Source organism: Anas acuta, chromosome 4 (genome assembly GCF_963932015.1).
Source record: "Anas acuta chromosome 4, bAnaAcu1.1, whole genome shotgun sequence".
Taxonomy (NCBI): Eukaryota; Metazoa; Chordata; class Aves; order Anseriformes; family Anatidae; genus Anas; species Anas acuta.
The window spans coordinates 43,482,193-43,498,055 of record NC_088982.1 but is presented as its reverse complement, the minus strand read 5'-3'; the positions used below and the strand labels follow the sequence as shown (position 1 = coordinate 43,498,055).

Here is a 15,863-nt window from a genome sequence, read left to right as displayed (position 1 = left end):
ATAACAAAAAACACACTGTAAATGCTGTGTGATAGATTCATGTCGATATTCACCATGAGCCCTTTCATCAAGTTTAATGAACTCAAAAGCATGGCAGAAGGAGTAAAGTATTGCCCATCATAAATATTACTTTCTCTACCCCTTAGAACTGGTGAATTCTAACAGAGGAATTTCTGAAACTAATTTTAAACATTTGCATGAAAGCGAGAACTTCAACAAATAATACAGTTGTTTTAATTTTTCCATGAAATCACATAAACAAAAGATTGCAGTTTGTATATATGTGCTGAGTACATAAAATGTTGGAAGGGATACAGTAGAATTAGAAAAAATACAAAAAACAAAATGACTAGGCAAAAAGTAAGACCACCAGAAGGAATGAATCTAAATTTACTTTAGATTGCAAAAAGAGACCAATGAGGAAAAATGTGATGTAGATCTATAATATCTGGAAGGACGTTTAGAAGACTGAATAAGGAACTAATATTTATTGGTTTTCTCAATCATCCATTGGAACTATTAGGAAGTGGTTCTAAGATAGCCAAATTCCTTTGCAGATGGAATTGCAGTGTGGAAACCATACTTAAGGATTTTAAAAATCAGAAGCATGGATTAGTTCATAACCAATTTAATAGTAAGAAGCTGACAGAACCTATGCATGAAAAGATTGTATTTGTCCTGTGTTAGTCTTCCAGTCCTTGTCACTTCCAGTCCTTGTCACAGTCCTTGTTCTAGGTGACTATACCATACTCAGTGGTCCTTCAGTCTGGCCTCTCATGACTGGTCTTACGTTTTCACACTGTATTTGTGGGAAACCACAAGTAAATACCTACCACTCTACTCCTTCTTCCTCTTCCCCTCCTCCCCCCTCCCCCCTCCCCCCCCCCCCAAGGGCAAAAAAGTATATTCATTAATTTTTTTAATTCTCTCAGGTGTCCAAAAAGTTCCATTACTAATGGAGTTACACAAGTGCATCAGCAACTTCTGTTTTAGTGTCAATCTATGTATGCAAGGTGAATGTTTCAATAAAAAAGTTAGTTTCATTATTACTTGTATTTAGGAGTTTGAGGGTTTGGTTTATTTTTCAATATAGGAAAAGACCCCACATATAGAATTGAGAAGGACTGTTAAGGACTGTGATTGGCAAAGACATGAAGAATATTTGTAAAGTAGATAAAAATGTAAATATTTTATTATCAGGCTTATTACAGGTTGAGGAAAAACTATTGGCCTTTAACTGATGTAGTCATTTACATCTATGTACAGACACTGAAAATTGGAATTAAATACTACTAAGTTAGACAGCACAGTATCTCTGTTCACACTCTCTTTTCCCAAGCATGTGATCAAGATAACAAAATCAGATAACAGAGGAAGGCCTTTTGTTAAAATGTCTCATTATGAAAAGTGAAAAGCTTTGCAAAAACTCACTTCTATAGGAATGAACAATGCCTTATGGAAAGCTTCTAATAGTCAAACTAACAGAAGGTACTGATGATTTTTAAGTTTCCAGGCTGCATATTGTTTCTGTGTAATCTAATGAAAACAACGTGTGTTCTAAAAAGCCAAATGTTTTCTGATCTTGAAAGGAACTAGTGAATAGCTGTACATATATATATATTAAAAATATAAAAACATCAATAACATATGTAATGAGCTTATGTTTTAAGTATTCAGAATCATGGTATGGTTTCATATTTGTGGTGCAAGCTGGTATCGAATTAATCATCCAGCGTCTTCTTTTCTTTGTTAGTTTCTGTCCGCGATGATAAAAGCTACAGAAACTTCAGTGTTAGAGAACTTTCTTTCTTATAAGGATTTATCCATGACACATTTTTGTTCTTTCATTTATCCAATTAAATAGTTTCAAATCTCTTTTTATCAAGTACTTGTCAAGCGTTTGGTACAGAAGCATGTTTTACCCTGCCTAGTTAATTAAGGTGACTGTAAACAAAAAGATGTACAATTCAAAGCCAAGCAGTGTTTCACACAAGGATGGAGGTGATAATAGCTTAATTCTTGCGTGATCTTTCCTGTCTTTGCCCTGGCTACTTTGGATTGACCTTGTCCACAATCTGATGACCTCCCTATTGCACTCAGCCATTTGGAAAGTTGCTCATGCCATTGCTGGCCCTGAGGGTCTATCTGGGAGACTACTGATCCATTGACCCATGTCAAGACCGGGTTTCTGATCTACTGAGCTTCTGAGGGAGCTACATACTATACCCACTGTAGACAAAGCCAGTGGGGTAGTGTGATTTTTTCTACTTCTTAAGTAGCATGCAGTTTGTGCTTGCTATATGGCAGACTAATTTTACACCAGTTGTTTGCTATGAAATACAGTTCCTGAAGCAATTACATGTATTGATTCTTTCTTCACAGTAGAAGTAAATTCCCTAATTTAGTGGGTCAGTTTTTCTAAATCCATCAAATTGCCAAGTTTGTTGGGTGTATTTAAGTCTCAACATCAAGTTCCCCTCAAAATTTGCCTTTAAAACATAATAAGGGCAGTTACATATATGCTGTGTCATAATAGGCTTTCTCTACTGTTGTTACACCAGGATTTTGTAGACATTTATAAAAGTCTGTAAATAGGGTTCTAAAGCCATTAATGTAGGTAAGTTTATGTACATCCTTGTGCATATTTTACAAAATGAACAGCAATTTTTGAAGTTGCATATCTGACTGCAAAACAGAGAAACATTCCACTTATTCAGGAGAAAATCCTTGTTCTTTTAAACTTTTTTTTTTTTTTTTTTTTTTTTTTTTCGTGTGTATGAAATTATGCATCATTCTTCCCTGTAATTTTAGACTGGACACATAATAGTGATAACTGCCTTTTAATGGAAGAAGGGGGTTGCCTTGATTCAGCTTTGACTGTTGTTTTGTGTTTTGTTTTTTTCCCCTCAACATATGGTGTAACTCCAGATAATTTAGACTTGACAGAAAATTTATTTCTAGGCATTGGATAAACTGTAATAGCTACTTTCACCCAAACTTCAGACTGCTGTTTGTGCATTAGCACTTCAAAGTTTGGATTGTGTTAAAATGTAAATGTTTTCCCAACTTGTTAACATCTTCACTTGCCTATTACTTTCCACTAAGGATTGTTTGTATCATGTGATGTTCATTACTTTAGTTTTATAAATTTCTCTCTTGATAATATGCTACCAAAAGCAATGTTCTGACTTTTTGGCTTTATAACATATTGTGTCTTAGGGTTGTAGTGTTTTTGTTTTATTTTGTTTTGTTTTTGTTATGTTATAAGCACTATAAGGATTTATCGTACATAAAGGCTTGTATTTTAGAAAGTATGAAAGAATGGATTTATCCCTTCTCTGTGTGTGTGGAGGAGAAGGAGGTCTATTCTGTCTCTGCCTAATGCCATTCTAATAATTATTTTTTAACATGACAAAGTGCGTTCTATGACAGAATTTATAGCATGGCATTGTTTTTCATTTATATACAGGAATTGATTCCTGAATTCTATTACCTCCCAGAGATATTCGTCAACAGCAACAATTACAATCTAGGAGTGATGGATGATGGAACAGTTGTGTCTGATGTTGAACTTCCACCATGGGCCAAAACCCCAGAAGAATTTGTTCGCATAAACAGACTGGTAAGATGTCTCTCTTCTATTGTCTGTCAAGAAACATTTGTCTTGCAAGCTTTTTCTGAAGTAGTTTGGATCTTTGTAAAATACAGCTATTTATAATTTACACAGGGCTATGGCTGAAATAATCTGAAGGAATGGTAGATTTATAAGTTTATAGAAGGAAAAAGGCATATAGTATTGCTTGTTCTTTAGAATTGCTCAAAAAAGTTTGAATGTGGTCTAAACATGCAGGAGATCTTATCTTGTTATTTTTATTTCAGCTCTTGTAGTTCTGAAGTGCTAATAACATCATCACTTTACAAAAGAAAAAGCTTGTTAATCATAGACATTTTTCACTCCAGTTATTTAAATGTAATTTCAGTGTTGTTTTTTATTATTATTATTTTTTATTTAAGTATCCACTTAACTCCAAAGTCTAGTAAATGCCTCAGGAGAGAAGGCTGCATTTTAAATCTCTGCCATCTCTTCTCTTTCTTCCATTAAAGTTACATTTTTCAGAACAGTTTTTACAAGGAAATCAAACTGAATTTTCCTTTTACCTGCTTCATTCCCCAAACATGTGTTACTATTCTCTTCCCTGTTTTGGAAAATCCTGGTGTTAGCATTTCCTGTCTTCACTGTGTCCTCTGAGCAGTGTAATGATTTACAGAATAGATATTACAGTGTCATTTGTTGGCATCTCAGCACATTCTCAAAGCTATTACATGAGACTCTTCACAATATGGAAGGATTCTGCATCAGTGGCACTCTAGAAATAAATTGGAGAGCCTTTTTTAAATGAATCTTGAAAAATGAAGCTGCAGTTTTCATGTAGTAGTCAGCTACTTCTTTATAGCTAACTAGGAAATACTGAACTAAGGCATGAAATCTCTCAGAAACTTCACAGAAACCAGACTTAGACATGATAATTCCCTGATATCCTTAAGCTAGAATATGGGAGTTGAAAAAGTCATACTGTTGGCAGAAAATTGCAGCTCATATTCACAAAAATGCAGAGTAGTCAGTTCTGAACAAAGCTGTGATTTATAAATTAACAGTATGCTTTAAAGTGCACTTTTACTGGTGATATGATAACTATCTTCAGCGATGTTGTTTGGCCTATGATTTTGCAGACTACTGATTGTGAAGATCTTAACATATGCAGCAGTTGTAGGGTGCATCATAATGATCACAAACTGTGTTAGGTGAATTCAGCATTTGGCTTCATGTAGAAGCATGTTCAAGATTTAAATGGTGTATAAAATGCATTAACATTTAGCAGGACTACTTGGCAAACTATATTAAAACACTACTTCTGGTTTTACAGTTGTTCTGATAGATCGAGTTTGGCATGTGTTCGTGATTCAGGATAGTCTGAGAAATGAAAACCTTTGTTTTTAATCAGACTTGTCAAAGGCAGCCTTGGACCCTGATCTCTCACCACTGTGTTTTTTTAGCTGTTGCAGAAAATATAGTTCTTACCCAATTAATTACAGTTCTAACTTTTGCTACCATGAATGCAAGCTATTCCCCAGCTTGTGCTTCCTCCTCTTGTAAAATTTTAGCTCTTAATTTTCTTTTCCTGATTTTTAACCATGGTGCCAGGTTTTTCTTGCCCTCACCTGTCTTGTACTTTCTGACCTACCTTTCCCTCATTCTTCCGTCATTTTCCAAAATGTTTGCTACTAGTGTCAGCCTTTCTTGCAGCTCTTTGGTATCTCTCACATGGGTAATGTTCTCCAGATTAAGTGCTTCTTCAGCAGGAATCAGCTGAGTTTCGATAAATACTGTTAAACTCTTGGGCACAAAATGTAAAATCCCTTTAAAATCTTCTCTTAGAGAGTAATAAACTAATTCCATAATCCAAATGTATATATATTTTTTTCTTTTTATGGACAATTTACAATAAGCACATCTTTATTTTGTCAAATTCTGAAAGAAGCAGTTCAGAAAATATGAGGGAAGTGCTGTTATGTATCCACTCTTTCATTTAAAGAAAAAGTAATTTGGGGATTTGAAAAGAACAGTACATTAACCATTGTATATTTGAATGATGAAGATTAAAACTACTTTAAATTATCATTTGATAATTTTCCTCAACATTACTTATGAAATTGGAAGATCCTATTTATTATCTAAATATAATTAATGTTTCCTTCTCATTTAGGTTATTTTTCAAGTAATTGTTCATCAGTGATGTGACTTTTGAAACTATTTTAATCAAAAAGACTTTGCTAGTAATCTGCTCAAGGTCATAACTTGTGCTGTGAAAGTAGAAGTCGCAGCACTTGTCAAGTAGAGTACTTGAAGAACATACAGAAGTTATAAATTAAGGTTTTCAGAAACAATTTTTGCAATAAAATGTTATTTTTAAGCATTGCATAATTGAACGAAGTAGAACTTTTTTTTTACAACTTGAGTTAATTTTGAAATTGAGAGATAATTACGAGGCATAATGTCTTTAAACTAAAAATAGGGTAGATTTTGATTATATATAAATAAGAAACTCTTCACTCAGAGGGTGGAGAGGCACTGGCACAGGTTGCCCGGAGAAGCTGTGGATGCCCCATCCCTGGAGGTGTTCAAGGCCAGGCTGAATGGGGCTTTGGGCAATCTGGCCAGGTGGGAGGTGTCCCTGCCCATGGCAGGGGGTTGGAGCTGGGTGGGCTTCAAGCTCTCTTCCAACATAAACCATTCTATGATTCCTTAATAATTTGCTAAATGATAGTATATTGAAGTGTATCAAACAACATCCATTTTGGTGACACTTTATGTCACTGATATTGCTCCTGTGTTTCAGATATCAAGTTTTGGTCAGTCTGGTAGCATTACATTTAAACCTCAGTGCCAGTGAATTGTGTTAACAACTTTTATGTGACAACCTTATTCTGGTGATGATGGCCATGTTAGTGCTGTTATGGATGATGCCCTCTGCAATCTGCTGTTTCTGCTGTGGAATAAAACTGAGAAAATCACATGTAAATATTAAATTGCTCTTTCTTGTTAATACTTAATGGATTTGATAACCTCAGCATCAAATTTTATTTTTGAGTAGAGTAGGAGTGTTTAGGAGGAATGCTTGAAGCTCAGTTTCTCAGAGATACTATCAAAAAAGCTTGCTACAGTGTGTCATGGGCTGATTCATTCAGTTAATATTTCCTTATAGCGTCCTGTTTCAGACAAAATAGTGATTATAGCTTACAAAATGAGCACTTAAAATACTATCACACACAGATATTTTTTCCCTTTGCATTTCAGTTTACCTCTTTAAGTCCACAGATCTTATACAATGATTTGAGCTCATGAAATGCATACTACTTTGATCTGTGACCTTTTTGTGGTGCTAATCGGGTTCCTGATATCATTATACCTTGCTCATTAATCATATTTCCTGCAGCCCGTCAGCCAGCCAGACAGCCCAAGCCCCTGTTTGCAGCCTTGTGTTGGCAGGTTTCTGCTTTTCCAGATTATTACAGTGTGATACTTTGGCTTCTCATAACCAGACCCACATCAAGCTGTGTGCTACAATTAAAGTCAGATGGTCCTCAGGTTGAACAGGGATATACTGTTGCAGCTGTCTGTCTTTCTGGAACAGACCAGCACAGGGAACAGATGATATGTAGGACAGTGCGTAATAACAGCTTGTACAGTACTGGGTCAATAGCAGGGGTTCAGAACATTAATTGACAGGCTGATAGCTGATTTAAAACTGATTCCCAACCTATTTTTAATTCTATAAAGTGAGTATTTTAGTTGAAATAGATTGTTGCGTGGCTTCTGTGCTTGCTTTGGGAGAAAAAGCAGAATGGTGTATAATTAAAAGTGGATTTTGATTGATGGAATGTCATGATGAGCTCAATGATAGCTTCAGGATGTCATTCTGAGCAATACAAAGAAATGTAAGATGCATGTATTGCTTGTGCATATTTTTGGTACTTTCTATTAGTTTATGATAGCACAATAAAAATTATAATGGCACAAATTCATGAGAGTGGGGGGGGAGATATTTTTCTCTGAGTAAGTCAACAGTTTGATGGAAATGTGACCAGGTTTTTCCTGAAACAGTCTGAAACATTAATATATGTCCCTAATGCTCCGTATTGTTTTTAATGCCATAGAGTAACTGCTAAGATAACTGAAAATATTTTTCAGTTTTCCTAGATACAGCTGACAAAAATTGTGCTATAATTGCATCATTATATATGTGTTTGTGATAAGACTTACAGTATTAGTTTAATAATTCTTTTTTTTTTTTTAATTATTTGAAAATGACATTAAATGATACCTTACCTTCCTGCCCCCTCACAAAAACAGAAATGTTGTAATGTAATGTACTATTGTATCGTTCAGTATTTCAAAGTGAGTTATAGTGAGCTATCTATAGGCCATTAGTATTTGAGCAAAGGGGGGAATGCTACTTTTATCTGATATCTTAAATGAATAAATAAATAAATCTAATTTTGTTGTTCATCCATGTTTCTGAGAGGCATATAGGGCAGAGAAGTGTAAACTGGGCATGAAGAATATAAAGAGGTTGTTCAGATATTGTTTGGATACAGAAATCTTTGGCAAAAATTACAGCACTAGTTGATACATTTTTTTCAAACTTAATTATTTAAAACTTAAATTTTCTGGGGCCTTTTGCTAGCTTCAAAGTCCAAATTACGTTAGCCCTCCTCCTTCAGAATATTTTTCTGTTTTAGAAATTTAAATTCACCTATTGCAGTTTGTGATTTCCCATTAGAGCTGATATAAATTTATCGTGAATGACAGAATAGGCATTTGCAAAGACCAGGCACAACCCAAAGAAAAGTCATGCACTTCCACAGGGAGTCAGGAGTCGCTAAAAATCCAAATAAGGCAATTACATTTGTTCTAAACAGAAAAGTAGCCTATTTTGTCCTGTCTTTGAAGGTTGGATGTCTGAATAGGTAATAATTAATTTAAAACTATTAATCAGTTGATAATAACTAAATTTCACACAGCTTTGATGAGCCTCAGCTTTTTGGGAATTAGATTGCTTCAATGATAATAATGTTGTTGAGGTCTGTCAAGACAGCTTTCCACAATATATCTCAATTTAAATATTTTTAGTGCTTTATTGCAGAGTTAGTCCTTCCATGATTAGCGGTTTATCCATTTTACTCAATATTGGGGAAAATGCAAGACAAATAAGAAACATGATGAGATTACTGTGTTGGTTTGAAAGTTTTGAAATCCAATTTTCATATAATTGAAAATGTAGTGATTGGAAGCTAGGATGCTTTTTGATACAAATGAAAGCCTTAAATACATAAAGGCAGTATAAACAAAATTTATCTTGACATAATAAGCACAATGGAGAGGAGGGATAGGCCAGCCACTCACCCAAACTCAAATTTTAGAGGAGCAAAATGAATTAGTATTAAGAACCACCAACTGGTAAGAAGGATCTACAATCTGAATTAGAGGATCATTATCTGTCAAATATGGTGCATTATTTCTTAGCAGAGGCTACTCCACCTTATACCCGAAACCACTGAAAAAGCAACATTCCCTGTCAGCTAGCACACCAACAATACTCAGAACTGCAGTTTTGCAGAGAGTCTTCTCTCCTTTCCATGGAAAGTAAAATGATGTAAAAATACAAGCTGGTTTCAAAACCATTATGCTACTTGCAGTCTGTTAAAACTATTGTTATTAGTCCAGTAAAGATGAGGTAGGACAGTGCCTGCAACTTGGAACATACTGGATTTTTGTGTTCCCTTGGAAAAGTATCTTGATGATATTTTTCCTATTTCCACAGCAGTGTATCTCCAGGTGTGTAAGGTGTATGTTCTATAGCAAGTGCTGTAGAAAATCATGTGGTTATGAACAGTGTGAATTAAGGCACGAGTGCAAGTTACTAGTAATAGATTGCTAGATGACTGGTAGCATATTGGTGGTAACAGATTACTAGTTACATATATCAGAAAGAAAAGAAGAAGGCTAAAATGGAAACCAGGTTAACTAGCAGCATCAGAGCTGCTATTTGTGCAAAACATATTTTGAAATTGTGGTTTAAGCAGGATTGGGTGTAATCTTAAACAGCTAGAATGCAGGTTGGTCTGTTTACACGGTGATGAGGGTGCTTCTGGCAATACAAGCTGGTGTGAAATGTGTACAGTATTTGACCATACTACAGAAGAGGGGAAAAAGAGTAGCTCTGTGAACTCATCACTTGAGCTCTTCTAGGTGGTTGTTGGCATTTTGGATGTCTGTTTGCTCAGAGGAGAGGTGATGGATCATGGTGAGAAAGAAGAGTTTCAATACCAGTTTTTTGAAACTCTTCACTTCATTGGATGCATATGCTATTGAAATGTTACACTCATTTGTATTTCCGATGTTTGGTGATTTCTTGTGGCTTTCCTGTGGAATCTACATCCATAAGCAATGTAAGATTTATACAATACAGTAGTCTCTGAAAGGAGGATATCTATAAACTCTAGAAGCATTTTAATTTGTTCTAAAAACTCAATTTCATAGATTTATAATAGAAAAAGTAAGTTGGAAAGTCATCTGTAACTTTGCTCTTCCTAGCAAATACTTGTATTTCTGTGCCACATACAGACATTTTACAAGTGTGCGTAATGCATTTAAATTAAATATATTTAAATGCAACTTGACAATGTATCTTAAAACACTGTGCTACGTTTATTTTATCTTGCATTCAGGCTGAGTCTATGAAGAAAAGTTTTGTGCAGGAGGTAAGAGTCCTTGTATCAGGCAAATAAGGATTTACATACATAGAAATCTCAGAAATTCAACAATCTAATTTGAAAAGTTGTCAGAAATATTAGTCTTGAGTAGAGCCAGGGTGTGAGACATCTAGCCTAGCCTGCTGGCATATTGAACTCAGTATATTTATAAGTTTGATGTTGTTTGACACAGTTTTTTCTCATGTACAAAAACTAGGCATTCCCATAGTATTGGGAAGCACAGGGACTGCACCATGTAAGTACTTAACTGGAAGAAAGTCTCTTAAACATTTAAAGAAATGTAGGATGGAGTGTAAATTTAATAATCAGTATTCCTTCTTTCCTCTAGCAATGCTCCTATGAATGGAGCATGAATTTCTGGTCGTTATCCAGCACTTCCTTTAAATTTGTCCATACCAACACTGGCTTACACCTGTTTGTTTTACACCTGACCTAAGTTGTATATTCACTTAATTGTCGTAATATGCCACTTACACTCATTTCTTACTGAGCCAGCTACATGTATAACAATTTTGTAATCTATACAGATTACAGTCACTGTATGGTGATGTCACTGTCACTGTCACAGATGTCACTGCAGGATTTTTTGCGCTGTTAGAATTACTTCCTAAAAGACCTTTGATATCTTCCATAGAGAAATACTTGTGTGCAGGCTAGAATCAAGAAATAATGGATAATTGTAAGCAGTTTTGATTTAATTTTATCATGAACGGATCTGATTATTATCATAGAAAGGGAAGGTAAGTAGACCCTGATTACTAAGTAATAAATATTACTAAGTAATTATTAAGTAATACTAAGTATTAAAAAGTACCTTTTTCAGATCTCACCTGGAGATATGTCTAGCTTAGCATTAGTAATGCCGACAGAACTGCACTTACGTGAAACCAGTGCAAGTGAAAATCTAATCTGTGGGTATTCTAAAGGAAGAATAGAAAGATCATTCAAAATAAGATATTTTTGAAAAGTAGAGAAGAAATATTTCTAAAGGAATATGATTTATGGGTTACCAGAAAATATTTTGAAAATCTGGGAATGATCAAAAGTAGACTAATTTTTCTGTGTGTACAATTGCATGTTATATTGACTCTCTGCGTGTAAGAATAACTTATTTTTATTGACATGCTGTCTAAGAAGTATGGCCAGAAATTCATGTCTATTTAAATCCAATTCTGTTGGAATATTGTTTTTACTAATTTTCAAATAAGATTTTGGTTTTTATTGATTTAATTTATAAAGGAGATTACTATTCAAAGAAAGTCAAATATAGTCTCCAAGAACATGAGGGAGGTAATGAAAAGTGAACTTGAGACATACTTTTGAACAGAACTTGTTTTAAGAATGCTGAAGACATTCAGTTTTGGTTTAACACACATCAAAATATGCTAATATTGGAAGGTGGGGTTTGGATAGTGTATGATGGGAAAACATTGAAAAGGTGTATAGGATTATGTTAACATACAGTAAAAAGCAAAACTGTAGTGATGTAAGTGATGTAGTGATCTTTTGCCTTTTCAGTGAAAATAGGAATCTAGGTAGGACATCATCATTTGTTAGCAAAAGCATTGATCTCATTTATAGCCAATCCAAATTGCAAATAAGAGGGAAAGTAGAGTTTGTAATTATTTTTTTCTGTAATAATCTCCTAATTATATCTTGTTTGCAATTTTTACCCTCTTTTTAAACTCTGCCTACAAGTTACTTTATAGAAATTACAACTACACTCTGGACTTCAAGACTGTAAGCAGAGCAAAAGTAAAAAAAAAAAAAGTGTGTGCTTACGTTTAAATCATTTTTGAAAGTGTAATAGATGCCTGTTTTTCTGAAGAAAAAAAAAAAAAAAAGAAGGCCTAATGAAATCTTGGAGTGTGATTTTCCCTTGGAGTCTGTCTGTCTTTGCTATAACGGAAAGAAAGTACAAAAATCTAAAGAAGCTGGTGTCAAAATTTGCCAATCTTCATCACTGAAGATGTTAAGTAATTCTGGCATAATTCTCTTACATTGAAAAAATAATACAAAACGTTTTAAAAATTCTTTAAATTACTTGCTAAATCCTTGTGACGCTAAATGATCAGTAAGGCATCTGTGTTAGGGAAAGTCTGAGACTAAACATAGAGAAACTAAGCAGGAGAAAAACTGAGAAGTAGAAAATCAGCACAAATATCAGTACAAATATTTTGAATGAGAGAAAAATGAGCATTAAAAAAGTAAAAAGAACTAGGAATCATATCGAAGAGTCAAGATAAAACATGTGAACTATGGATATTCAAGAGAGCGATGAGATGCTGATTTTTAATAGAGTTAAAGATTTTATTATAGTCAAGATAAATATTAAAACATGAAGGAGAGTGATACACAGTTGAGAAAGATTACAAAATGCTAAACAATACCAGTTTGAGCATACACAGTTTAAAAAAAAAAAAAAAAAAAGAGAAAACTAAGGTGCGTAAATTCACTTTTATAAAAAAAAAAAAAAAAAGTTGTTTGGAAGCAGTCTAGACAATTAAATTTGCTTTCAACTCTTTTCTTGTTTGATGGTGTAGAACTGGTGTTTAAAAGTGAGTCCATGGAGGACATTAACATTATTACTGTGTGAAATGAAGTGGGAAACAATTGTGTTGGAGCCATTGCCCCATTTAACAGGTGTTCACTAAATCTGTCTGTCTTCCCATTTGTCTGTTCTCCTAACGCTGTTGCCGGGCGCTTCCTACAAAGTGTTATAAGAGATTCTCTTGAAAATGTATCGGGAATTTTGATTAACATGGAAAAATGGCATCAGGAACTCAGTATAGGAAAGAGAAAAAAAAAAAAGTTTGCAAGTTATGGCAGTTTCTTACTTGATTTAGTAAGAATTACATATGTTATTGGAAGTTGCTTTGCAAAGAAATATCAAAAATTATTCCGCCTGCAAGGTGAAATACTGATGGTCAGGATTTCCACACGACAGAATGTACTGGTGAGAGACCTGGTGGGATAGGTGTGTTGTTGCATCTTTTTTTCGGTATTATCTGGAAGTCTATTTATGGACCATATGTGCAAATATCCTGGTAAATTTGAATTTGATGGGTGCTTTGTTTGAAATAAAAGATTTGTGATCATTCAGAATGTAGAGAAATCTCCACTGTAGGTATTAGGAAAGAATGGGAGATTCTGCTAGCATTTACATATGTGGAGCTGTGGAGAAATAAACTGAGAATTTGTGGCCTTCAGCTGAAGTAGGGGAGGGGTCGAGAAAACATGGCCATCTGTGCCCTACGTGGAAGGATACAAAAAAAGTCATTAGGGGCTTTGCTTTCAGTGCCTTTCTCTGGCAAGGCTCCACTTTTTGCAAGCCTGGGTTGGGGAACAGTAATATTGCTAAAACCATCTGGGGTATGGAGAAAGCTTATGACAAATGATATAGAGGCAGGAAAGACAGGAAAGATGAAGAAAGTTTAGCCTCCCTAGAAGAGAGGAGAGTAAGAAAAAGCATAGAAAATAATGAACAGAGCTGAGAAAGTGCATCAGGAAATGAGATTCTCTATTTTATAACATAAGGATATAACGGTTGTTCGTGAAAAATAAAGACTTGCTACAAGGTAGTATTTTTCAGAAATTGATGTGCAATTAAACTCAGGAACATTAAGGGTAACAATAGGAATAAGAAAAGAACTGTGGACTTATATAAAAATAAATAGATTATCTATTTTATTAGGCAGTACAAAACATGTAAGTTGAGATACAAGATCTTATGTTCAGTGGCTAAGAAGCCCTACAGGAATATATGAGCGTTTCATGACAGAAACAGTACCCACCTCTTCTTGCTCTGATAAATAGAAGTATCTTTTTTATTAACAGTATCATTGAATGCTACCTAAGCCCTGTACAATTGGTCCTCAACTTCTACAGACAGGAGTTTGAAGACACACTTCCACAAGACAGGATTTACAGGGTATGCAGCTAAGCAAAGTCCTCCTTCCTGTCCCTCAGCACATTTCCCCATCTGTGTCTTGATTCAGCAACATTTGTGATGCTGTACTACAAACTAGATCAGTTAAATGATTTTTTTTTTCCTAACCTGGATTATTATTTCAGTTATCTATTTTACAGCATTGCTCTACTGGCTGTCACATTAGCACAGACATTGGCATGATTAGCTGCAGTGCCATGTGAGTACAAACATTTTGAAATGGAAACTTCTTTAACCGTTCTGTCTACCAAAGTCAGCGTCTCAAGAAACTGCAGTCGGCCGCGCAGACATGTAGAGCTAGGCAAGCTCCAGTCAGCTGTGTTTCTGGTATGAGTTTAACTACAGCAGCACAGTGCTCTGCAGGGGGTATCATACTGCTGCGTGAGGAAGTGTAGTGTCAGGCTCATGATGATTATGCGCTTTTGCAAAAGCAGTGGGTGGAAACTGATGGAAAAGGCTGCTACACCCTAGCCCATCTGCTCAACATCAGTGTCCTGCTAGATGTTCTTCACATCTGCCAGTTGTTACCCTTTAATTGGAAGTTCAGGTATAGCCCTTTTGGTTTAAGGAGAGGCCAGTCTATAACCCATCAGTCAAGTAGGAGGATGTATTTAGCAAAACAAATGCAGGCTTTTGGTAATCAAGGTCATGCTCACCTGAGTAATTAATGTACTGGGCAGTCAGTTCCTTTAGTCAGGTAGTTGGTCAGGTGGTCTGCCCTTAAGTAAGCAAGGACTCTGAATTTCTTTTTCAGTATTTCTTTGTTTTTGGAAGTAATTTGAGAAAACACATCTCTTAGGCTTCAATTTTCACTCTCAGTCCTTATTAACAGGGTGTATATGCTAGCTGCTAGGTACCCCTTTAGGTACTTACTTGCAGACCTCTTGAGTTGCATTTGTAATGTTTACTAGGTATATAGTCAACTACAGAACCAAATCAAGTAAAAGACTGGTTTTAATCTCCTTAATTCAGTCTTGCATAGCTATGAATACTTTATACTCTGCAGTTCAAACCACTGTAACATTTCTGCTTTTGAAATGTGAAAGTTCCCTCTACCGTAGAAGACTTTATGGAAACACAAATTTCCAGTAGAATTTTTTACACCTGTGCTTGTGCTTACCTGACCCTTTCCAGGTAAGTTTAAGTAGTTGAAAAATGGTTTAGCTGTCTAGCTTGATTCAGTTAGACCAAAATATGCTAGAGAGCTCTCATTTGCTGGTGTCTGGAGCAAATCTGAGTAGCAGCAGCTTCTGGCAGAGGGGAGCTTTAATGAGCAACAGAGGGCAGGTGTATCTTCCATTAGTGCAGCTGCTTTGTAGGAGGATATTGCACAGTGTCCCCATAGAAGGATAAAGTTTAGGTTGACTCAAAAAAGGCTCTAGAACCAAGCTAGCCTGGATTATTTCTTTTTGGAAGTAATTTTTCCTCCATCTTAAATATTAAAGTTTGAAAACAAATCTCTGATATAATAATAAGATGAAATCTATCTATCCCTCAGGATTTATTTTTTTTTCTTTCCATTCTGAAGCTTTATTTCCTCTTTGGATTTTATTTAGGTAGAATAGTATTGCTAATAAAG

At 35.0% G+C, this 15,863-nt stretch overlaps 1 protein-coding gene across 3 annotated transcripts in view; it reads left to right on the top strand.

The window, feature by feature from the left end:
* LRBA (LPS responsive beige-like anchor protein) overlaps positions 1-15,863 on the top strand; it is a 391,035-nt gene that overhangs the window by 288,979 nt on the left and 86,193 nt on the right. For all 3 annotated transcript variants that reach the window (XM_068680931.1, XM_068680932.1, XM_068680930.1), the window contains exon 47: positions 3,470-3,622. In XM_068680931.1, coding sequence (XP_068537032.1) covers positions 3,470-3,622 — 153 coding nt within the window. The remainder of the gene's footprint in view (positions 1-3,469; positions 3,623-15,863) is intronic.